We start from the raw sequence: 24351 nt of genomic DNA on the forward strand, positions 1-24351 counted from the left end.
AACAACCATGGGAGGGGGGGGGGGGGGGGGGGGGTACATCTTTCTCTATTCAAGCAGCCAAACTATGGAATTCATTACCCCCAAATATAAGATCTACGGCTTACTATCGTATTTTCAGAAGACTACTCAAGAGTTGACTCTTTCCTACATTACCTTCATACTCAAAACACAAATGTACAGCATGTACATGGTTTAAAAATATTTAAATAATCTTATAGTATATATTACTCATGATATATATCTATATAACACATATATATATATTCTCAACATGTACAAAGGTCACTGCATATTTTACATATAGGTAATTTGATTCTCTATTTTTATTATATTTTATGTGTCACAATATGTGATAAGTCACATAAGTTTTTTTATTATATGCTTATGGGTCTCTGTTTTATTTTATTTTATCTATCACAATGTGTAAATATGATCTTAACAAGTGTATCTATAAGTGCTTCTTTATTGAAATATTGGGGGGGAAATACAAAATAAAAATAAATAAATATAAATAAGGAAATACATTAAAAAAACTTTACCAAACAAATTAATAAAAATAAATAAATAAATTAGCTGTATATACTTCTGTCCAATCAAAACATGTACTCCTGGCTACCAACATGTGGGGGCAGCAAGAGCCCCTCTATAGTGATGCTCGGATAATTGTCTGGTGGCAGCTGTGCTGTAAAGCCAGAACATTAAAAAGCCAGAGCTAATTAATGTCATAAGCATATCTCAAAACTTCTTAATTTGCAACACTACTGCATCCCGCAACATGATACCCGCACTTCGGTGGTTATAATGCACAACACGGAAACACTTTCCAAGTAGGCTAAATACTAAGCCTGCATCCTCCCAACCACACACCCTGCCCGGTGCAGCATGCTACCCATCGGGGCTAGTACTCAGCACCACAAATAACAGTAGTAAGGAATATATAAATGCAACAATATAATACAACACAATATAAAATGGCAATGCAGCAGCAACAGCAGATCCATAGTTGTTAAATAAATTAAAAAGTCACTTGATCATGCATATCAGAAAGGCTGAATGGCTTATGTTGTGTATAGCAGATAGAAGAGCCACAGTGAACACATGAGGATAGAAACACACCTCTCAGCCCCCATGTTTGTATGATATAGAGTTGTTACTCACGTGCATGGGCCAAACTGAGAGCCCACAGCCGGAGATAGGAGGCAGTATTGGATATACAGCCCAGGCAGTATTCTATAGTGTGGATGCACTGATGCACAAAAATGTCTCCAAAGTTAAACTGAAAGATAAACATTACACATTAGGTTATTTGGGTACATTGGTAAATTTCACACACAGAAAAGGAAATTATGGTGGTTTGGAATTGTAATCTTGAGGAATGACAGCAAATCTGCCACAGTGATCTAACAGCTCATCTCTCATCCTCTGCCTCACCACTTGAGCGTCACATGAGTGTCCCCCCCCAACACAAATGATTAAGAATTGTCCTTCCAAAGATCCCTCTTGATGCTGATATTTCATTCAGCTTCAAAATCATTCTTCCCTCGAGGACATGTCTTTGTCCGAGACTGCTTACCCTCCTCAAACACATATTTCTTCAACAAATCTCCATTTCCTGTGAATGCTCCCCATTCTGAGAACACCCTACTTTCCAAGAACTCGTTATCGCTCGGAAATATTTTACCTTGGAAAAGGCCCTTCATCGCCAGAACTCTCTATTACAAAGAGATGCTTATCCTTCCGATAACACACTCCACCCCTAGAACATCCAATCTCCTAAGACTGATCCTTATCCAATAGGGACTCACAGTCATCCCATGAGAGTGGTCCTCGAGCCAGGTAATGTCCTCCACCTTCAGAACTCTCCTTTTCCGGGAATATTTTCCCTTCCAACAGTACCATCTATCCACAGAAAACACTTCCCCCTAGTAATGCACCTCCTTCCAGTAACATCTGCATTTCAACAACTGTCCATCCCTGGCAAAAGCTCCTCCTTCCATTAACCTCTTCCATCCCCAGAAAAGTCTATTTCCTGAGAATGCTACATCTTCCACAGCAAGACTCTCTCACATCAACCCTGATTCTTCTAGGAGTGATGTCCCTCTCAGGAAGACCCTTCTTCCCCAAAACTCTTCATCTCCAAAGAATGGATATTCTATCAGGGCACCGCCTAATTTTCAAGAGTGCCCGACTCTCCACAGCAGCTTCACCTTCTAGGAAGGCCTTTCTTCCCCAAAATATTACACCTCCCGGGAACGCATTTCCTTGCAAGAACACCACCCTTCATAATACTTATATTCTGAAAGGTACCACAATACACACAATGTCTGTTTCCTTAACACATTATTGCTCTAAATGACTGTCTTATAGAACTGGTTCTATGGCAAGACAAGAATAGACATCTCCCTACTCTGCCACCAACTGGGGTGTGCCGCGTGGAAGTAAAACGGATGGACGCCCCTCCTTAGGTAGAAGGGATAAGTATATGTAAAAAAGATACATTAAATGTTTCAAATTGCAAACACTTTTCAACATAATATACTCAATGTTTCCTAGCCTTGCTTTCTAGTGGTTTTAACTACTCAGCCTAGTGTTTGTAAGAAATCAAAGCAGTGTAAGATGTACACTATCAAGAAAGGCTTAAAGTGCTGTGAAATATGAACAAACAAGCTCTCAGTTTCATTCCAGCCAGGGTTTTGGAATTGATATTTGGGGTCAATTAGGGTTCAGCAGTACAGAAGTTCTGTCATAAATCGCCTTGGATACTACTCCGCCTACCTTCAGTTCCCGCGCTCTAGTCAGAGGTTGGAGAACCGCTGATTAAGCGTCAGAGGAGCATGAGCACAATGACCAGGCAGTGCCCCATGTGCCACATGGCACCCACCTTTGAAGCATCAGGAGGCCAGCCTATTGAGGATGGCAATCCCATAGCAGGTTTTCTCTGCCCATGCAAGACACAATGGGCTTTGCCAGGGAAAATTAGCAATGTCCCTTTAGTCAAGGAATAGACGCTGTACACATTGGCCAGAGTTGTTTTGCGCCTCTCCGAAAAAAAACCAATTTCTTTGTGGAATGGTTTTGAAAACTAAAAAATATGTTCAGCTGGCCCTCACAACATGGCAGCCCTGCAGGCATTCAGTGATGCCAAAGCATTTTCGGCAAAAGGATACCCAGCCACCATAGTAAGATTCTCTAAGTGTAGTGGATAGTCGGATGGTGGCAGAATAAAGGCGGGTCATCCACTACCTGGGTAACCTCGGAGGGCCATTGACATACTTAGATTGAGGTCCTTAGTGGTCGTTCATGTAAATAATTATGAATAATTGAAATAATGTGTTGTTCAGCTTGATGTTTTTTTTTATTCGTTGCCTTAATTATAGTTGATTTAATTATTCATATAATATAATCGCAAAAAAAACTAGGTCCTGGAATCTGGACTTTGGCAGGTCAGCAGCAGGGCATACTAATGCCTCTCAGCCTGCTTGCTGGACATGGATAGCTGCTGGGCTCATGTGGGGCATCCAACGACTCCATAAATCCACTGCCTAGTACTGACATGCTACGTAGAGATATCCCAGACCTCTCAGGCGCACAGCTATGAATACCATAACTTACGAAATACTGTTATTTACACTGCACAGGACAACATAGAAGTAAAGTTATCAAATGTATTTATAATCGGAGACTTGTGATGTACACAGTTGCCAATTATAAAGAAAAGACATCAGAATTTGACTATTATAGCCTTAGAGCCCTATGTTGCAGGCTTTACCGTCCATTACAGGCCTGCTCCAGTGTTCGGCGAGGGACGCTAACAGCGGGGCATGATTTTAATGGCTGGTAGAGCCCACAACGGAGGGCTTTAAGGCTATTAGAACATTCCGCCCCTAGAGGGCAGCATGTTTAAATTTGTAAAACGAAGGCCTCACAGAGCCCGAGGGGGTTGAAATCCCCTCGGGCTTTTTGAGGCCTTTGTTCACAGCAATAGCTGTGAACAAAACATTGGAATGTTGATTCTCTGGGTTTCTACCAGCCATTAGAGGCCTGGAGCACTCCATTGTCTTCGATGGGGCGCTCAACATTCCAATGTTCTAATATAAGTTATTACAGTCAAGTTCTGATGTCATAATTTTATTTATTTTAAAGGCTTTATATAGCACTGGCTAGACCCAGGGGTATCAGAGCGCTTTACATGTGCGAAAAGAAAAACAAAAACAAGATTACAGGAGTTGCTCAAAAGAGAAAAACACAGTATTAACAATCAATAAAATAAACGTTCCATAGTTGTCACGAGCAAAATAAATTAACATATACAGTGGCTGGGGCGGGGGCAGGGGAAGATTCAGGGCTGAGCTGAGGGTGAGATAGAGATTTAAAAAAAGGATGGGCGGGGGAAAACAGGTTGTGGGAGGGGGGATGGTCATCTGGGCGGGGTTTTAAGAGGGAGGAGGGAAGAGAGGTGGCAATAGAGTGGGGGAGATTAGACTGGGAGAGGGGAGAGGTGAGGGGAGGGAGTGAAGTGGAGGAGGATAGGGTCAGAGGGCTGATTAAGGACCCTAGTATTTGTCGAGGAGGTGCAGTTTAAGGTCTTTTTTTAAGGTAATGTAGGAGGGGTTGCGGCGCAATTCCTTTGGGAGGGCATTCCAGACGGTCGGCGCGTTTCCAGAGAAGGAGCAGGATTGAGAGATTTTCTTTTTGAATAAGGGGGGGATGAGGAGGAAAGTGTTTGTGCTCCTTGTCATTCTGGAGCAGCCCGCTTTTTTGAGTTTGTTTGTGAGGTACAGCAGGGCATTTTGTTGTAGGGCTTTATGCGTGATGCATGCTGTCTTGTATGTGGATCTACCTTCGGTGGGAAGCCAGTTGAGAGCCTTCAGGGCTGGGGAGATGTGGTCAAAGTGTTTATAGCCAGTGATAAACCTGGCTGCTAAGTGGAGCACACATCTGAGTGGGGCTAAGTGGACTTTGGGGGTTCCTGTGTGGATAGCTTTCCCATAGTCGATTTTTGAGAGAACCAGAGATTGGACGACCCATTTGAAGTCTTCAGGAGGGATGAAGGGTTTGATTTTCTTCAGGTGACAGAGAGTGAAGAGAGCTCCTTTAGCAGAGTTTTTCATGTGGTCGTTGAGGGTTATAGTTTAGTCAACGGTAAAACCAAGGGATTTCGCTGAGTTGGACAAAGTGAGCGAGCAGTTGAGTGCATTGAGGTCAGAGATACAGGTTTCGATGGGGAGTCCGTTGTTTTTGGGGGAAAAGAGGATGATTTCAGTTTTCTTGGGGTTGAGTTTGAGATGGATGGAGTGAAACTAGTGTTGGATCTTGTTTAAGGTATGGTTAAGATGAAGTACATCAGCGTGAGACCTAATCTTATATTACAGTTATGTGTCGTCAGCATAGAGGTGGTAGTTGATTCCTGTTTGTTTCAGGATGAGGGTAGAGGTTCCATAAAGAGGTTAAAGAGTGAAGGGAAGAGGATAGAGCCTTGGGGGATGCCTAGGGAACCGGAGAGGTGTTGGATAGACAGTTGTTCATTTTGACTTGTTGTGTTCTGTGTTGGAGAAATGAGGTGAACCATTTAAGGACCTGACCGTTAAGGCCAAAGCGGGACTTGAGAGAGTTGAGAAGGGAGTTGTGGTAAACTGTATCAAAGGCAGCCGAGAGGTTAAGGAGAATGAGTAGGCAGGATTCACCATTGTCAAGGGAAGAGTGGATGTCATCGATTATATTAAGCATGGCGGTTTCCGTGCTGCAGCCTTTTCTGAAGCCGGATTGCATGGGGTCTAGAAGGTTGAAGTTGTTAATGTGTTTATCTAGTTGAAGCAGAGCACATTTTTCCAGGGCTTTGGACAGGAGAGGTAGGTTAGAGATAGGGTGGAGGTTGTTCAGGTCATTAGGGTCTGCGGTGGGATTTTTAGGGATAGGTGTGATTTGACCGAGTTGAAGTGAGTCCGGGACACAACCTGTGGAGAAGGAAGTGTTGATGATGTTGGTCCAGTAAGGGGCAATGATGTGGTTGAGATTCTGGATAAGACTGGAGGGGATAGAGTCTTTGGTGTGTGAGGATGGTTTAAGTTTGGTTATGATGTTAAGGACTTCAAGCTCAGTCACGGGGTGGAAGTTTGACCAAGATGCATAGTTTTGTAGTTGCTGCGGGGAAGGCTGGGGAGTGGAAGGCTGAGGAGACTGGGTCAAGACAGTAGGATCGATTAGGTTATTGTCAGCCACGAGAGGGGAATTGGGTGGGATCACAGTTAGGTGGAAGGAGTGATCGATTTTGGCAATGTTATCCGAGAAGAAGTTGGCAATTTCCTCACAACTATTTGTTGATGTAGTAAGTTTGGGGGGCTGTGGATGTTTGGTTGCGAACAATGTTAAATAATTCTCTGGATCTGTTTTTTGCCCAATTGAGTTGTATTCGGAAAAAGGAGGCCTTCTCCTTGAAGATGTGTTTTTTATAGGATGATCTAACGGCCCTGAGACAGGCAAGGTGGGCAGCGGAGAGGTGTTGTCTCCAAGATCTTTTGGTCAGTCTAAGTGTTCGCCTTTCTTCATTGAGATCAGAGTTAAACCAAGTTCTAGATGGAATGGTTCTTTGTTTTTTTTAGTTTGGGAGGGGCTAGGAGGTCTATGACCTCACTGGCGGTCTTGTTGAAGTGTTCGGTGACCTCATTGGCGTCTTGGGAGAGAGGGGTGAGAAGAAGTTGAGCTCGAAGTTTAGATTCGAGTTCTCCAGGAGAGATTTGGTTGAGGTTTCTGGTTCATTTCAAGGGTAGGTGGTTTTTAATAAGGGGGAGGGGAGCGGATTCGATCTTGACCAGGATGAGGTGATGGTCAGACCAGCCAATGGGAAGGATACTGGAGATGGAAGCCAGGTCATTATTGGATATAATGGCATCGAGAGTGGCACCTTTGGTGTGGGTGGGCAAGTGACAGAGTTAAACAAGGCCATTGATTTCTAGAAGATTGAAGAGATGGGTGACTGTGGGGTCAGCAGTATTGTTCCAGTGGATGTTAAAGTCTCCAAGGAAGATGTTTTTCGAGTTGGAGAGAGAGGATTGAGAAAGAAGGTTGGATAGTTCCTCAGCGAAGGGAAGTGGATCACCCAGAGGGTGGTAGATGTTATGTAGGCAAATTGGGGGGAACCCTGCATAGTGAGTTCGGCGCCAAAGTATTCAAAGGTTAAGTGTTCAGAGTTTTTAACACGGGAGAGCTGCAGTTCGTTTTTGTAAACAATAGCTAGGCCACCTCCAATTCTGTCTGTTCTGCCTTTTCTAATGATGGATAATTCATAATTCCTGGTGCCAGAGCCAGCAACTGAGGTAAAAGGCAAGTCAGGTCATGGAGCATAATTGAAGCAGCTGTTTAAACCAATTAAAACTGAACCTTGCTTTTCTTTCTTCTGCTCTATTTCTTTAGCTTACAATGACCAGCAGAGAGAAGATATTTATTTTCTGCAGTCTTTAGATAGAGAATAGCTAGACTCTCTCTACATGTTTCTACACATTCCCAGCTGGTGCAGCTTTTGTTTTTTAACTGGCTTTTACTGAACTGTTTCTGATATCTGTTTACAACAAATAACTGACAGGTTTTCGAAGTGTTTAATTTTGCACTGGTTTTATTTTTACTCTTAATGTTTGCAAACATGCTCGCTCTTTCACATGAAAGATCTAAGCACCAAGGTTTTAAGTAGTTTGTGGGAGAGGTAATGTGTGACCATGTATTATATGGGACAAAGTACCACCTGGTGTACATGATAAGGATATTGCAGGTCACCTCAGAGTTCAATCTTCATTCCTCTATATGGTTACGGAAGTTGACTTGCAATATCCTTATAATGTAAGTCAAGGGGTACTTTATCTCTTATTTTATCATTATTGTTACTATTAGTAGTATTGTTATTATTATTATTATAGATGGAAATCCGAGAGTACCTCACACGCCTCAAGGGATCAAATCTGCACATGCTGAAAGTAGGCTCCCTCCAACATTGTCTGGCAGCAACATTTCTGTGAGCTATGACTACAGTATTACTACAAGTGCACAGTTCATCTTTGCCTCTGTTCTCATGTGCAGCTTTACATATGCTATTCTATAGCAGAAGTGCCTTTGGTGTCTTCTGGTCTCAGCCTTGTTCACCCAGGTCCATTGCTAGACAAGCAGAGAAGGAACACTGGCACGTTCCCTCACAACATACCCTGAAGTCCTGTGACTACCTTATTACCGCTTCATGTTGAAGACTATTATATATGAGTGGCCCACTGTCTTCCTATTCAGCTACTATCTGACCTGCCTAGGAGAGAGACCAATCTCCACAGTCTCTTCGCTATACTGTCTGAAGACTCTCAGAAGAATACCTTGCTCTTCAGAATGGCTACCTAGACTGAGCACAACCATTTGGTCCTCTTTTGCATCAAAGAGTTTCAGAGAGATGTCACGTCTGTTGGACGCTTTTGAGATCCCATCTTTTCCCATCAACCAGTACATGCCCACCAGAGAAGATGTGAATAAGACACAAATCCATCAAAAGCCACCTGTACATGCAAATCAATGCACATTCATTCTCCCTTTTATGTATCTTGAACATTAGGAGGAGGTAAGGAAACATTCCTTCTTGTCTCAAAGTAGTATTTCTCTTCTGGAAGGTGTCTCCCTCTATTTTTGCTTTTTTTATACCTCTCCATCATGGTCTCCGTGGCCACCACCGTGATCTCCTTGGCTAGCAGGTTTAGTATGATTCGACTGTACCACTTCACCTTCCCCGTGCTCTGAAGCGACCTCAGTATCAGGTGGAGACTGTATCTGTCACAAAAAAAAAGATAGATATTCACTTCAAATTTAAATGTACACTTATTTTTATTTTTTTACTGAAAAGCATTGTGATTGGTAAATTATGCTTTTTTACTCAAAAGAAAAAATTAAGTTTGTTATTTTTTTTAAATCACAGAAGTTTGGCTAAAAAGTCCTGCTGATGGAATGCTGTAGTTAAGATGCAAAAACGTAAAACCAGTGAATTCGGCAATTGTTGTGAGTAACACACCCCTGCTACCCTCAATGCACTGCTCATGACCTCAAACATGACATCACAAATTACTTCATCAATGAAGCTGCTGTGGAGCCTTAAGTACTCAAAGCAGGGTTTGGTCGAAAGCCAAAGGGAAGGTAACTTACATGTACTCAGCTGGTAGTTTCATGTAATTCCGCACAGTAACAAGATCAGGTCAGCTGCAGAGTTGCCGGAGGAGCCTCCCTTGGCCCCACCCTCTTCAACGTCTACATGGCCCCCCTTCGCTGCATTTGTCAGGAACCATGAACTCACATCGTCTCCTACGCTGACAACACCTAGCTGATCCTCTCCCTCACGAACGAATCTACAGCCGCCAGAATCAACTTCCACAGCGGAATGAAGGCTGTTGTCACCTGGATGAAAGATAGGTGCCTCAAGCTCAACTCAGACAAGACGAAGTACTTATCCTGGGACTCTCCACTTCAGCCTGGGATGACTACTGGTGGCCCACTTCTCTGGGCACCCCCCCACAACCTCACGGATCACGCAAGTAACCTCTGCATCATAGTGGACTCCTCACTCACAATGAACCATCATATCAACGTTGTATCTTCATCTTGATTTCACACGCTCCACCTGCTTTGAAAGACATTCAGATGAAACCTCACAGAATCCAGAAAGATGGTCACACATGCACTCATCACCAGCAGACTCGACAATGGCAACACAGTCTACGCCGGCATCACCCAGAAACTCCTCAGAAAACTACAGAACATTCAAAACGCCACAGCCAGACTGGTCTGCAACATCCCCTGCAGCAGCTACATCACCGAACACCTTCGAGAACTCCACTGGCTTCCAGTTGACAAAGGAATCACCTTCAAGCTCTTCGCATAGGCCTACAAAGCTGCCCACAACACAGGACCAGAAGATCTGAACCACCGCCTCTCATTCGACGTACCTGCCAGACACCTTCGTTCTGCCCAACTGGCCCTGGCAATCGTCCCACGGATCCACAAGACCAAAACTGGAGGAAGATCCTTCTCCCACCTCACCACCAAGACCTGGAACACCCTGCCTCTCCACCTCAGGCAATCCCCGTCGCTGACTCAGGAAGGATGTTATGTTATGTCAATTTAACTTCTTAAGCGCAACGGTTACCCTAGGGTGTCCTGGTGCTGGACACTGCCTAATTGGTTGTTGTGACATAGGGTGACTATAAAGTGAATAACCAAGGTTTCAGCCCCTTCCTGAAGGAAAGGAGCTCGGTTGAATTTCTGAGGTGGAATGGTAGATTGTTCCAGGCTTTGGAGGCACATGTAATAAAGCTCCTACCACCCCAGCTTGCTTTTTTGACTGGGGGAACTATCACTTTTTTTTGCGCCTGTGGACCGAAGGGTCCTTCTGGGAGCATACCATTGAAGTCTTTGTTTTAGGTAATTGGGGCCCACTCCCTTGAGTGACTTAAAGACCATGCAGAGGGCTTTAAATTGCGCCCGTTGTGTAGTTGTTTTAGTTCTTTCTTAACTGAGAAAAACTTTGGTGTCCCCGTCAACATTCTGGCCGCTGCATTCTTCACAATTTGAAGTCTGTTAAGGTGTTTTATTTGGATGTTCAAAAAAAGACTGCTGCAGAAGTCTAACCGTGACATGATGAGTGCCGTGACCACTGCCCTAAGACTGTCTTCAGGACGAAAGAACTTTATTTTCCTTATAATTCTAAGGATGAAGAAACTCGCTGAAACCACCCCACTTATGTGGTCCCCGAAAGTGAGCCTGTTGTCCACTATAACCCCCAAGGTCTTTGCTTTCTCGGTCGGTACGGGGCAGGTTCCCAATTCTTCCAGGCACCAGTCGGGCGTCCAGAGGTGCAGATTGTTCCCAAATATGATGACCTCTGTTTTGCCCCAGTTAAGTTTCAGGCAATTCGAGGACATCCACCCCGAGATGGCTTTCATACAGTCATGAAATCTTTTTCCTGTTTCAACCTCATGCCCACGCCGGAGAGACAGCACTATTTGCGTGTCATCCGCATAGGAGGTCAATTGGTATCCAAATCTCAAGACTTGGCTCTTCAACTGAACTCCTGCGCCCAGACGGATCAGCAGCCCCACCTCTCAATGACTTGAGACTATCCCGGGTGAATAACTGCACAATATAAACCCCTGATTGATTGATTGATTGCACAACTGTGAATGGTATCTAGCTAGGCTGTGTCCAAACCACCTGTTGAAGTAATGCCCCCCATTTCTGCACCAAAAAAAATGTGTGCGTCGAAAAGACTAATGTAGCCTTATAGCCCACTGCTATGGCTCGGGACTATAATAAGGGAGTGGGTCTTTAACAACCTGTACAGCCCGAGGCAAAAGGGCTGAAAGGATATTAGAACATTCCACCCACTAAGGGTAGAATATTCTAAATGTAAAAGGGCGAAAAATTAAGCCAAACATTGGAATGTTGGAGCTCTAGGATTATACCCGCCATTATAAGCCCAGAGCTGTTCCACTGTCTTCAATTGAGCCCTCAGCATTCTAGTACTCTAATAAAATCATTTAGGCCCTGGCAGACAGCCCGTCGGCCTTCCAGAGTAATGGAGGCTAAGGTGTCTCTATGGTGTGGCCGGAGCTGCCTCCACAGCACTAAGGGCCATAAGTATCAAGGCGAATTGCGATCGCAAACGCTGAAATTCACAGGATTTTGACATTTGCGATCGCATTTTGGCCTAGTGCTATGTATGAAAGCACAACTGTCTCGCAAATTAAGGAATTGCAAAATTTGCCATTCCTTATTTTGCAAATGCATTTAAGGAATCGCAAATTGCGATTCCTTAAATGCAATGTATGAAGCACCCAAGTTGTGCGGATATGGCATAAGGAATCGCAAAATACCAGCAACTACAGGTTGGTGGTAATTTGCAATTTCGTTCAAAAATGCACATTTTTGCATTTTTCAAAGGGGCATGTGGCGCACACACATGCCCTTAGGGCATGTATGTGCTCCACATGTGCACCCATGCTCATTTCAGGGGTGCAACAGGGTGTCCTTTTGACACCTTGGCACACTTGAAATAGCAATCTCAATTTGCCATTCTCTAATTGGGAATCGCAAATTGAGAATGTCTTCCCATTCATTCCTATGGGCCTCTAGCCCCATAGGAATGAATGGGGAGGTATTCCTTAATTGCGAATCGCAATTTGCGATTCGCAATTAAGGAATATGTAGGATTCGCAAAATTTATTGCAAATCCTACATACATAGCATTTTGCGATTCTCAAATAGCGATTCTCAAAAATTCGCTATTTGAGAATCGCAAAACCTAACATTGATACATATGGCCCTAAAGGTTTGCTGAGTGGGTGCCATATTTAAAGTACCCACTTCACAAACCTTTTCGTCCTGACAAAATACACACAGAACGCACAAGTTTGTTTTCTCTGCACAAAAATTAAATGTCTCCGACATGCCGTGAGCTTTATCTGTGTGCTTTGGCCATTTTGCATTTTCCATGCCCTTGTTTGCCATGACAAGCCACGAAAAAGAGAAACGGTTCCATATACTTTGACAGATGACAGTCACTGTGACCTGCCGGCCCTTTGGTGGACAGGACACAAGGTTAGAGGTTTAACCTGACAGTGAAGGCTCTGCCAGTGTAATCTCGGCACTTCCCCGGATTCAAACCTGATCAAGGCCTAGGGAACCACAAGTTTGATGGAGAAGGGCGACTGCCTATTTATCGCTGGTCCCCATCTCTGCCAAACTGTATGTGAGGCCCTACTCCCTGAAGATCCTTTGGGGAAATAATGCATGTACATTGGAGCACCTGTGAACACTGGTCATTGTGGGTGGAAACCCCCGGCCAGTAGTGTGCAGTTATTGATGAATCCTCAAGGAACGAGGAACCCCGCCTGATCCTCCTCAATCCCACAGGCTGCTGCTTCTAAGCCCAGTAAGACTATGGGGAGCCCTGGGCCAGTTGCGATGAGTGTAGTGGTATCCCACCCGGGAATACTTCTAAACCAGAATAGTAGTCGGACCCTTAATCTGCAGATCAAATTATTTTGAAGACCAAACTAAGCGCCAACACAACCGCGCTCACTGGGGCACTTGTTCTGACGCTATGAAGTTACAGCTCATTAAGGGAGTCTGTACCGAATGATGCTAGCGAGCCTTTGTCGAGGTACAGCTGTGCTTTTAGACGGCCGAGGTTGCATGTGCCTGGATCAATCCAGAGGGTGGTGATAGACAATATTTTACATGGTGTGAAAGTGCTTTACTAACGCCTAACGGGCTCCTGGTGGGAGCTGCCTGTTAATATCACAGAGCTTGCTGGGTACTGGTCCAAGTGGCTCCCTTCAAGGGGACATGCCTATCCGGCTCTGCAATGAGCTTGGAGATCTGGGGGCAGTTACAGACCTGCAGGCGTGCCCAAGGGAGACAGTGCTGATTGGTAATCATGTCAATTATTTTAAAATGAAAAATTTAAAAGGCAAGGGAGACTGTGTTGATTGGTATTCATGTCAATTATTTTAAAATGTTGGCTTTCAAATGGAAGAGCCCAGACTGGTCTACAATTATTTAAGTCACTTTTATCTGCTTCGGGTTTTTTAGTTAGAAAAGGGAGGTCAACAGTTTACTTGACGGTTACATTGAACTGGTATAATTCTTGATGTAAGGGGCTAGTAGTTGGATGGTTACAAGCAGTAAATATGAGCTGCATATCTATCCAATATAGGGCAATCTGGTTTACTAAGGTAGTAAGAGATAGCAGCTCATCAAATGTGACAGATGTTTTAAATTTCAAGACAGGCATTTAGTGTGGGACTGCTTGTGCTTTTAACTATGTACATCGCAGACAAGACCATGAGCTTTGATTCACCAAAGGGTCACGGGTAGCAACGTGATGTCACACATTAACCGACACCACAATATCATCGTCGAAGTCTAGTTCTACATCAGCCCCTCAAAGACTCCTATTCGCTGTCGTGCGATTAACAGAAGGATGATGGCTGGAAGCTACAGGAAGTAAGTGGGAAACAGGGCGGAACCTTGAGACCAGGACTAGTACGGTCAACACCTGGTGTACCAAAAGCACGTCATGAGTAGCAGGTGCTAAAGGCTATGGACAAAAGATTGTTTTGGAGATCTTGTTCTGGATTCAATAATAGGCAGTGGACATTTTATCAGGAAAAAATGTCATATCCTTACAAAGCTTTTCAACAGCTTTAGGAATGGTCGCAGAGCTTTTCTTACTAAGTTTTATTTACCCCAATAGTTGAACAACGTACAAGTATATGCTGCAGAACCTGATGCAGGGCACAAACAAGTTCAAAAACATTCCCAAACATGTTCATCTCTCTGGTTTATTTCTCCATATTCGCAAGCTACGCAAAGGGGCACTATGCATTATAAATTATACTGGTAAACAGCACAACATGAATGTATCCTTATGAATGAGGCAGGATTCACTTGCAGAAATGCTGAATTGTGAAAGAATTTGTGACTGAATACAACTTTACTTACAGAGAGCTCCAAAAATTCCAAAAGGCTTGGCTTCCTGCCTTGGAGCACAGCTGACCCCTAAATGCAGCCATACTCACTCCCCTTCTCCCTTCTTTCCATTGAGAAGCCTACATGCCATCCATGTAAACCTTGAGCTGCACACAGACACGGTTCCCTTGTTTACCTCATGTATTTAACTTTATGTATTTACCAATATTATTCTTACTCTTCCCAGGGGTTTTCAGAACACAGATCAAGGGCCTGATTTAGAAGTTGGTGGAGGGAGTACTCTGTCACAAATGTGATTGATGCTCAGTCGTGGCCGGCATGACTTGCAGGTGGGAGTGTGGGGGAGGGGGTTGCGTGGGGAGGGGGTTGGGTGGAAGGGAGGTTTAATTTAAATAATATTTAAAACAATAACTTGCCTTAGCCAGCCCGAACTGGTCCCGCGTCATCTCTGCTTCTCTGCTCCTCACAGGAAGCAGGCAGCCTACCTCCCCGCCCAGCCAAGCGCCTATGGGGAGGCCATTTTTTTCCATTTAGGCTGCAGCCTACATGGAGAAAATGGCCGGTTGTGCATGACTGGTTTAATCAGCTCCCGAGGGCCGACCAAACAGTCAGGGCCTGCAACATTGGGCTAGCCACGCCTATCCTGTCCTGTTGCAGTCCCGCCCAACCCCAACCAAACACTTCAGCTTTCTCGCGGTGTGAGAAGCAGTAACATAAATTGGAAAGCAGTGGGCGACGCTCCTCCACCCACTTGGAGGAGCCGCCCTTGCATCCGCCGTATTATGATCTTGATCGGATAGAAAGTGACCGTAATACGATAGACAGGATATCCGTAACATTTGTGACAGAGTGTTCCCCTTTTCGCTGACTTCTAAATCAGGCCTTAAATCTTTGTGGTGCCGCAGATCACAGGCTGCTGGTGAATGCAAATCTACCCCAAGACACATCAGATATCAGGAGGGTTTTGTGGGAAAAATAAGAGCGGCACTCTTACCATGCGCTGTTCTTTCTGGTGATTGGCTCGCAGGACGAAGGGTTTGATCAGCAGCATCCAGGGCACAGCGATTAAAGCAAAGATCACCAGGACACTCTGAACCTCTTTCTGCAAAGTGGATGAAAGTAGAATGGAGAGTTGGATACAACACAAAGAGGACCATGAAACATACAGCATCAGCAGTGACCATGAGAATGCTTCAGGCTCAGGGAACCAGCACTTCACCACTAAAAGCAGGCAGACTCTTTCAGATGAACTATGGGTGATTTTCTCTGAACGAATCCCCTCTCCATTGAGGTTTAGTGTTTAGATGTGATTTTTCATCTCACAACAGTTTGATACTGCAACTGTGACCACATATGACTGTCTCACGTGTGTCAACAACTGCAGAGCTAGGACGCCTAAGGGTAGCTATCGCGCTCAATAAATTGTCTTTTCATTTAATTTCATTTCATTAATTATACGGCCTGATGTAGTGTGAGGTGTGCTTCTCTGAGAAAGACTTGGGGCCAGACCTATCATACTTTCACGCAACGCAACACAGCAGGACACACTGCTGTGCTGTGTGAAAGGAAGACGACAAGAATGTGCCACATTTCACATTATATGCAACATTCCTGTCATCTCCTTGCGCTGGTACACAATGTACTACCTTGCACCAGTGCAGGCACCCTTGCGCCGTGGTGCAAGGGTGCCTGCGTTGTAAACAAAAAAACCCTGAGCATCCTTAGTTGTAGAAAGTTCAATATTTAGGTCCAATAATGATCATGAATTCTTTATTTCAATATTCAGAACAGATCCATAGGCTTCTTGTAACCACACAGTCACATCACTTCATATCAACATTAAGCCTTAAGCCAACACGTGTTTTGTCGTCATGGCACATCCGTCCCTTCTTCATTAGGGCTACAATCAAACATGAAACTCCTTGAAATAATTTTTTTTATAGCCAAATTAAATATTACCACCACCTGCTAAAATTAGTACAATGCACTATGTGGTAGTTGAACAAACATATGTGAAATTATTCAACAATTGACAACCATGGAGAACTCAAGTTAAAAGTATTTGTAGAAAATTATATTTTTTACAACAATCTTGTAATTATTCAGTGGGATAACATTAACTCGTGTTCCCACCTACTCATGCTCGGAAATTAAATTGGATAAATTAACACTCTCATGAGTAGTGTGCGTACCCAAAAAACAAAGTTACCTTTTCAAATCGGTGCACTAACTAAATCTGGTCAGAGTAAAGAGAAATGGAAATAATATTAATCTGACTATTCTTAGTTTCCCAAATGGCCACTTTAATGTCAGGGCACATCCCACCGAAGAGAGACAGGAGATATCACTGGGGCTCTTCAGTAAAGACCTTTACATAGTGCTGAGGTAGTGAGACCGCCATGAAACCTATGATTCACAATGAACTGATATGAAGAGGCAGGTTTCAGTGAAGGGCAATGCAGCACTGATGCACATGTTTTTCTTCCTGGCACAGGAGGCGGGGGCTGCTATCATGGTCCCCTGGACACTCGCCAATTTATCTGTTGCACACGTGTTTCATGATATGGTCCAATTGGAAAAGCTATGTGGTCTGGGGGTGGGCTTTAAGATTTTGTTTAGACAGCATCAATTGACCAATTTCATTGAGAGTAAGGGCATTTTAGATGATAGCCAATCCGGATTTCGGTCTGGTTTCAATACGGAGACGGCCCTCTTGGAGGTGGCTGAGTCGGTGAGACTGTCGGTAGATTCAGGGGCATCCGCAATGCTGGTGCTCCTGGATCTCTCGGGCACATTCGACACTGTCGACCACAACCTGCTGGCTCAGAGACTGCAGGAAATAGGCATTTGGGGAATGGTTCTGGCCTGGCTGAAGTCTTACCTGAATAATCGTTCACAGAAGGTCGCACTGCAACCCTTTGTGTCTGAACAGAAACATCTTTGGTGCGGAGTCCCTCAAGGGTCAGCGTTGAGTCCTCTCTTATTTAATCTTTACTTGGCTCCGCTGTTCTCTTTGACAGCCAACTGGGGGGGGGGGGTAAAAGCGATGTCGCACGCCGATGACACCCAGTTGTTTTTTTTTTTTAAAGAACAGAGCGAGGACGCCTTCAAGAGTTTCAAGGGCTGCCTGAGAGACATTGCGCCGTGGATGAACAATAATAAACTTAAACTCAATGCAGGAAAAACAGAAGTGATGTTTTTCGGGAAAGAGTCACCTCCAGCAATGGATCTCTGGTGGCCAAAGTAAATGGGACCATCCCCTGCCCCAGCAGCTATTATATAAAAAATCTAGGTGTAAAGTGGGTGGCTGATCTGTCATTCTTGGCTCAGATAAAGCAGGTGGCAGCTACCTGCTTCAGTAAACTGAGAAATTTTCGGAAATTTCTGCATCAGCTGCCAGAAGAATGCCGAAAAATCATAGTCCATGCCATGGTGACATCTAGGCTGGACTATGCAACTGGCCTCTACTTGGGCCTGCCAAAGAACCTAATTAGACGACTTCTGATGGTACAAAATGCGGCTGTGAGACTGACTAGGCGCGTATCTTTCCGCCAGCATGTCTCTCCGCATTTAAAAGAGCTCCACTGGTTACCGGTAGCTAAAAGAATTGAGTTCAAGGCTTTGACTCTGGCATTCCGAGCTATACTGGTAACTGCCCCAGATACCTGAAACAAAGGCTATGCTGCTACAAGCAGACTAGATCACTAAGGTCCAATTCACAAAAGCTGCTCTGCACACCCCACTTTAGGAAGGTTCGCCTGGGGGGCTGCCAAATTGTGGAACTCCTTGCCAAGTGACCTCCGCAACATTGGTGCAGAGCCTCTTTTTAGGAAAATGGTTAAGACCTGGCTCTTTAGGGCAGAGTAGGGGTTTGTGATCTTGGCTTTTGGCTCTCCATCTGCAAACTGCTGACCGCTAGAGCGCCGGGACACCTCTGTTTGAGGTAGCTGTTGCGCTTTACAAGTGTCTGTTTTATTATTATTATTATCTGGAAGTTAAGGCAACAGGTGGGTTTTTGTGGTATTTCTTAAGCACATTAGGTTGAATTTCTTGCCAAGAACAATGCCTCTTCCGGAAGCCTAGTGCCAGAAGAACTGCCACCTTGCAAAAGATCTGCACTATGTGGATTTGTGTGTGCTGGAACACATGTCAATGTTTGATTCTGTCTTGGATGTAGTAGTAATGAACCTCTGTAGATATTTTGGTGCTGGTTGGTGATCCTTGGCCAAGGCAGATGTTTCTGGATGAGAATTATGCGGACTCATCCTCTAATTTGAGCTCAGACCAGAGCTTTGCCCCTTGCAGTCAGTGATGGGTTCCTTATTGTAGTAAAACCAAAGGAAATGATGGACGGAGTGTTGAACATTGCAAGCACTCACCCCCAGTCAACTGATCTGGGTTTAATCCATCACCATTCTTTAGCCCACTCTGCCACCCCAGTTCAGACATGGCCATATGCAAATCAGTCTGACCCTGTGCCTCATGGGAACAGTCCAGCCCGAACTGCCAAGCCATGTCTTCCCTGGACCGGAAACAAGCTTCCTAGGACCGGTTTCTGGCATTTCAGCCGTCTTCAGCCAGGCTTGCTTGAATCCAGTGGCAAAGTGAACAAGGGACTCACGTCTGAGCATACCCTGCCAACTTATGGCGAACAAAGCAAAACCAAAGGAAATGATGGACGGAGTGTTGAACATTGCAAGCACTCACCCCTAGTCAAGTGATCTGGGTTTAATCCATCACCATTCTTTAGCCCACTCTGCCACCCCAGTTCAGACATGGCCATATGCAAATCAGTCTGACCCTGTGCCTCATGGGAACAGTCCAGCCCGAACTGCCAAGCCATGTCTTCCCTGGACCGGAAACAAGCTTCCTAGGACCGGTTTCTGGCATTTCAGCCGTCTTCAGCCAGGCTTGCTTGAATCGAGTGGCAAAGTGAACAAGGGACTCACGTCTGAGCATACCCTGCCAACTTATGGCGAACAAAGCAAAACCAAAGGAAATGATGGACGGAGTGTTGAACATTGCAAGCACTCACCCCCAGTCAAGTGATCTGGGTTTAATCCATCACCATTCTTTAGCCCACTCTGCCACCCCAGTTCAGACATGGCCATATGCAAATCAGTCTGACCCTGTGCCTCATGGGAACAGTCCAGCCCGAACTGCCAAGCCATGTCTTCCCTGGACCGGAAACAAGCTTCCTAGGACTGGTTTCTGGCATTTCAGCCGTCTTCAGCCAGGCTTGCTTGAATCCAGTGGCAAAGTGAGCAAGGGACTCACGTCTGAGCATACCCTGCCAACTTATGGCGAACAAAGCAAAACCAAAGGAAATGATGGACGGAGTGTTGAACATTGCAAGCACTCACCCCCAGTCAAGTGATCTGGGTTTAATCCATCACCATTCTTTAGCCCACTCTGCCACCCCAGTTCAGACATGGCCATATGCAAATCAGTCTGACCCTGTGCCTCATGGGAACAGTCCAGCCCGAACTGCCAAGCCATGTCTTCCCTGGACCGGAAACAAGCTTCCTAGGACCGGTTTCTGGCATTTCAGCCGTCTTCAGCCAGGCTTGCTTGAATCCAGTGGCAAAGTGAGCAAGGGACTCACGTCTGAGCATACCCTGCCAACTTATGGCGAACAAAGCAAAACCAAAGGAAATGATGGACGGAGTGTTGAACATTGCAAGCACTCACCCCCAGTCAACTGATCTGGGTTTAATCCATCACCATTCTTTAGCCCACTCTGCCACCCCAGTTCAGACATGGCCATATGCAAATCAGTCTGACCCTGTGCCTCATGGGAACAGTCCAGCCCGAACTGCCAAACCATGTCTTCCCTGGACCGGAAACAAGCTTCCTAGGACCGGTTTCTGGCATTTCAGCCGTCTTCAGCCAGGCTTGCTTGAATCCAGTGGCAAAGTGAGCAAGGGACTCACGTCTGAGCATACCCTGCCAACTTATGGCGAACAAAGCAAAACCAAAGGAAATGATGGACGGAGTGTTGAACATTGCAAGCACTCACCCCCAGTCAACTGATCTGGGTTTAATCCATCACCATTCTTTAGCCCACTCTGCCACCCCAGTTCAGACATGGCCATATGCAAATCAGTCTGACCCTGTGCCTCATGGGAACAGTCCAGCCCGAACTGCCAAGCCATGTCTTCCCTGGACCGGAAACAAGCTTCCTAGGACCGGTTTCTGGCATTTCAGCCATCTTCAGCCAGGCTTGCTTGAATCCAGTGGCAAAGTGAGCAAGGGACTCACGTCTGAGCATACCCTGCCAACTTATGGCGAACAAAGCAAAACCAAAGGAAATGATGGACGGAGTGTTGAACATTGCAAGCACTCACCCCCAGTCAACTGATCTGGGTTTAATCCATCACCTTTCTTTAGCCCACTCTGCCACCCCAGTTCAGACATGGCCATATGCAAATCAGTCTGACCCTGTGCCTCATGGGAACAGTCCAGCCCGAACTGCCAAGCCATGTCTTCCCTGGACCGGAAACAAGCTTCCTAGGACCGGTTTCTGGCATTTCAGACGTCTTCAGCCAGGCTTGTTTGAATCCAGTGGCAAAGTGAGCAAGGGACTCACGTCTGAGCATACCCTGCCAACTTATGGCGAACAAAGCAAAACCAAAGGAAATGATGGACGGAGTGTTGAACATTGCTCATTTTGCCACTGGATTCAAGCAAGCCTGGCTGAAGACGGCTGAAATGCCAGAAACTGGTCCTAGGAAGCTTGTTTCCGGTCCAGGGAAGGCATGGCTTGGCAGTTCGGGCTGGACTGTTCCCATGAGGCACAGGGTCAGACTGATTTGCATATGGCCATGTCTGAACTGGGGTGGCAGAGTGGGCTAAAGAACGGGATGGATTAAACCCAGATCAGTTGACTGGGGGTGAGTGCTTGCAATGTTCAACACTCCGTCCATCATTTCCTTTGGTTTTTCCTTATTGTAGTGCCACAATTAGCACATTGCTATTGTCTAGTTTTGCACTGACTTTTACTTGGCTGATTATGCTAATATATTTTATGAGTTTGGTGTACTATCAGATGGATTTCACGGTGTCATCTGTGTCCCGTTTCATGATTACTATTGAGTACCTTGATATTATCACAGTTTTGTTTTGATCAAAATGGTGATTTGGTGATGAACTGGTAGATGTGAGATAGTATTTTCAGTTGGTGTATGGAAGAGACAAAGGGTAATTTGGTTTTTGTGGTTTTTAACCTCATTAAACTTTCAGACACCCAGAATCTAAAGCAGAGGGGGAAGGTGTTGAGGTGCATTGTGTTTGTGACTAGGGTAACCGAGTGAACTATGCTAAATTGAGCAGTCTCCACAAAGCGGTGGGACTTTGGTGGCCAAGGATGGAGTGAAGTGCCTTTTTTATTAGCCAGAGTTTCATACCCTGGGGGATGCCACAGGTTACTAGGCTTGGGTCAAAAGTAGCGAACTGTTTGCAGAATAGTTAACTGTGGTCTGCATTTTGATTGGAAGCCCATGAAGTGCTGTTCTATTTATTAGTACTGTGTGGTTGATTTTGCCTGGGTGTATTGTGCATTTGCTTGAGTGACAGCTCTCATCCCTTGTGTAGGCAAAGGGTGCTGTAGATGGTGTTCCATTGGAATCTGCCATACCTGGTGCTGATATAGAGGGCCGTTGGTGGGGTCGCTGTAGTTGAAGAGGAACATGTTGATGAAATGGATGAGGATGCTTGGAGCATGCTGCGACGTGTGGACGTCAAACTGGCACCACTTGTAGATAATCATGAAGACAAGGTACCCAAAGAGACAGAGAATGAAAATCATCTCGGGGATGAACTGTACCAGAATGTTGATGGTTCTCTTGAAGTATCTGGAAAGACATGAATTTGTGTTACAAGTCATCATAACTGGCGCACCTCCTTATCTGGCTGTCAAGCGCACAATCACTGTTAGCTGTTATGACAGCCACAGCCAGGACACCTTCAGACAGGAAAAGAAAAAAGGCTAAATAGAAACAAATAGGGCCACAGGCTTTCTCCATCTATGTACTTTTGATCTGGAACAACATCCTTACACCCCATAGTGGCTTCCATAATCCTGCTCTAATTTATGAATGAGCTGAAGTGATACTACTTTAGAGAGCACTATGGGGCCGATTCACAGAGATAATCTAAGATAAAATCCTAAACTTACTACTTTTGTTATTCAAAGAAGGCATTAGGACTCTTAACTTTACTACAACTAAACTGAGACAAAATCCTAACTTTATGACTTTCGGTATTCAGAAAAGGCATTTAGTAGTAATAAAGATAGGAGTCCTAACTTTACTACTACTAAATGCCTTCTGTGAATAACAAAAGTAGTAAGTTTAGGATGTTATGTCAGTTTAGTAGTAGTAAAGTTAGGAGTCTTAACTTTACTACTACTAAATGCCTTCTGTGAATACCAAAAGTAGTAAGTTTAGGATTTTATCTCAGATTAGTTCTGTGAATCGGCCCCTATATCATGAAGGAGTCTAATATCACTATTGAAACCAGCAATCACAGGTTGACTGTGCCTTTTCCTTTGACTCTGTTTCGCATTTCACGGCCTCTTGGCTAGGTTTGCACTTTATAAATACCACAAACATACAATCATGCAAAGAAAGAATGACAGTTTAGGCTAATTCTCGAAGTAAAGAGGACATTTGATGGATACAAAAGGAGGAATCCTTCCTGTTGGGGTAGATCATTGTTCATCTATTATTCCACACTCACACCCACTGCACAAGAATATGCCTGAATACTCAACCCCTCGTTGTCCTGATGCATAATGCTTTGGTGCACTGCACTCCGCCACTGGGTACCCCCTCCCCTATAGCTCATTCTCAGGAGGGATATGGGGCTGGTCTAACAACCAAACAGCCTGTCTCCTCCTTTTGAGGTGCAGACACTGTCAGAGAGAGTGACCTTTAATTCTGCCTTTAATCAAAGTTAGCCAAAGACCTTAAGCTGCTTAGTGGCTTCCAGTCACACATCCCAGGCACCATCTTCTCAGAGAGCAACAGCCATCAGTTCTTAAACAACAGATACACAGGCTCTGGCTCATTTCGCTCCCCTGGTGACTACCAGATAGGGGTTCATTGTGGGTTGTGGTAAAAGGCCTACTTACAAATCTACCAAGAGATTCCTATCCCTAACGGAATTTGATCACACTATTTCATACACATCTCTGTACATATAATGTAATGTAAATGCAAAGGGAATTTCTACAGTGCAACTGTTACTCCGACGAGTGTCCTGGTGCACTGAACAGATAGTGAAGGTACAGAGAGACGGAAAGGAACAGAATTAACTATTAGAGAAAAGCCAGTCTCTACACTCCTTGTGTTAATTAATGGTAATAGGAAAGTAGGTTTTCAGTGTGGTGTGCTTGGTTGAAGCATGGGAGAACATTTGAGTGAGGAACCACAGTATGATGTCGGAGAGCAACATATACTTGGCGGGAGGGGATAGCCGGTTGTACATGGATTGCAAAGTAGAGTTCTGCTATGTTTTCTTTTGTTTGCTGGAGTGAATGTATTCTTTGTGAATAGTCACAGAACATTATATTCCAAAGATGATCCCCTCATGCCACCTCCACCAATAATCCATGGATGTGCACAATGATGCTTAGTATGCCCACAGAAATATACCCCCATAATACTTTGGATATCTTAGGCCACTGCCAGCATATTACATGAAAAAAAAACATTATGCCAAGGAGGGTAGGTTTATGCCTGGGCTAGAGTAATGCACAGGATGCCCACAACATGCCAAAGAGTGCCACCTAATGCTATTATCTCAATTATTTCAAGGAGGACCACTTCATAATGCCAAGGAAAA

At 44.8% G+C, this 24351-nt stretch overlaps 1 protein-coding gene across 1 annotated transcript in view; it reads right to left on the bottom strand.

Annotated features, from left to right (window-relative positions):
- Window positions 1–24351, bottom strand: part of ATP6V0A4 (ATPase H+ transporting V0 subunit a4) — a 248287-nt gene that overhangs the window by 53804 nt on the left and 170132 nt on the right. Inside the window, exons 16-19 of the mRNA XM_085652035.1 lie at window positions 22142–22358; window positions 15500–15607; window positions 8668–8793; window positions 1159–1276 (exon numbers count right to left, since the gene is read on the bottom strand). Coding sequence (XP_085508161.1) covers window positions 1159–1276; window positions 8668–8793; window positions 15500–15607; window positions 22142–22358 — 569 coding nt within the window. The remainder of the gene's footprint in view (window positions 1–1158; window positions 1277–8667; window positions 8794–15499; window positions 15608–22141; window positions 22359–24351) is intronic.

This window comes from Triturus cristatus, chromosome 4_1 (genome assembly GCF_964204655.1).
Source record: "Triturus cristatus chromosome 4_1, aTriCri1.1, whole genome shotgun sequence".
Classification (NCBI taxonomy): domain Eukaryota; kingdom Metazoa; phylum Chordata; class Amphibia; order Caudata; family Salamandridae; genus Triturus; species Triturus cristatus.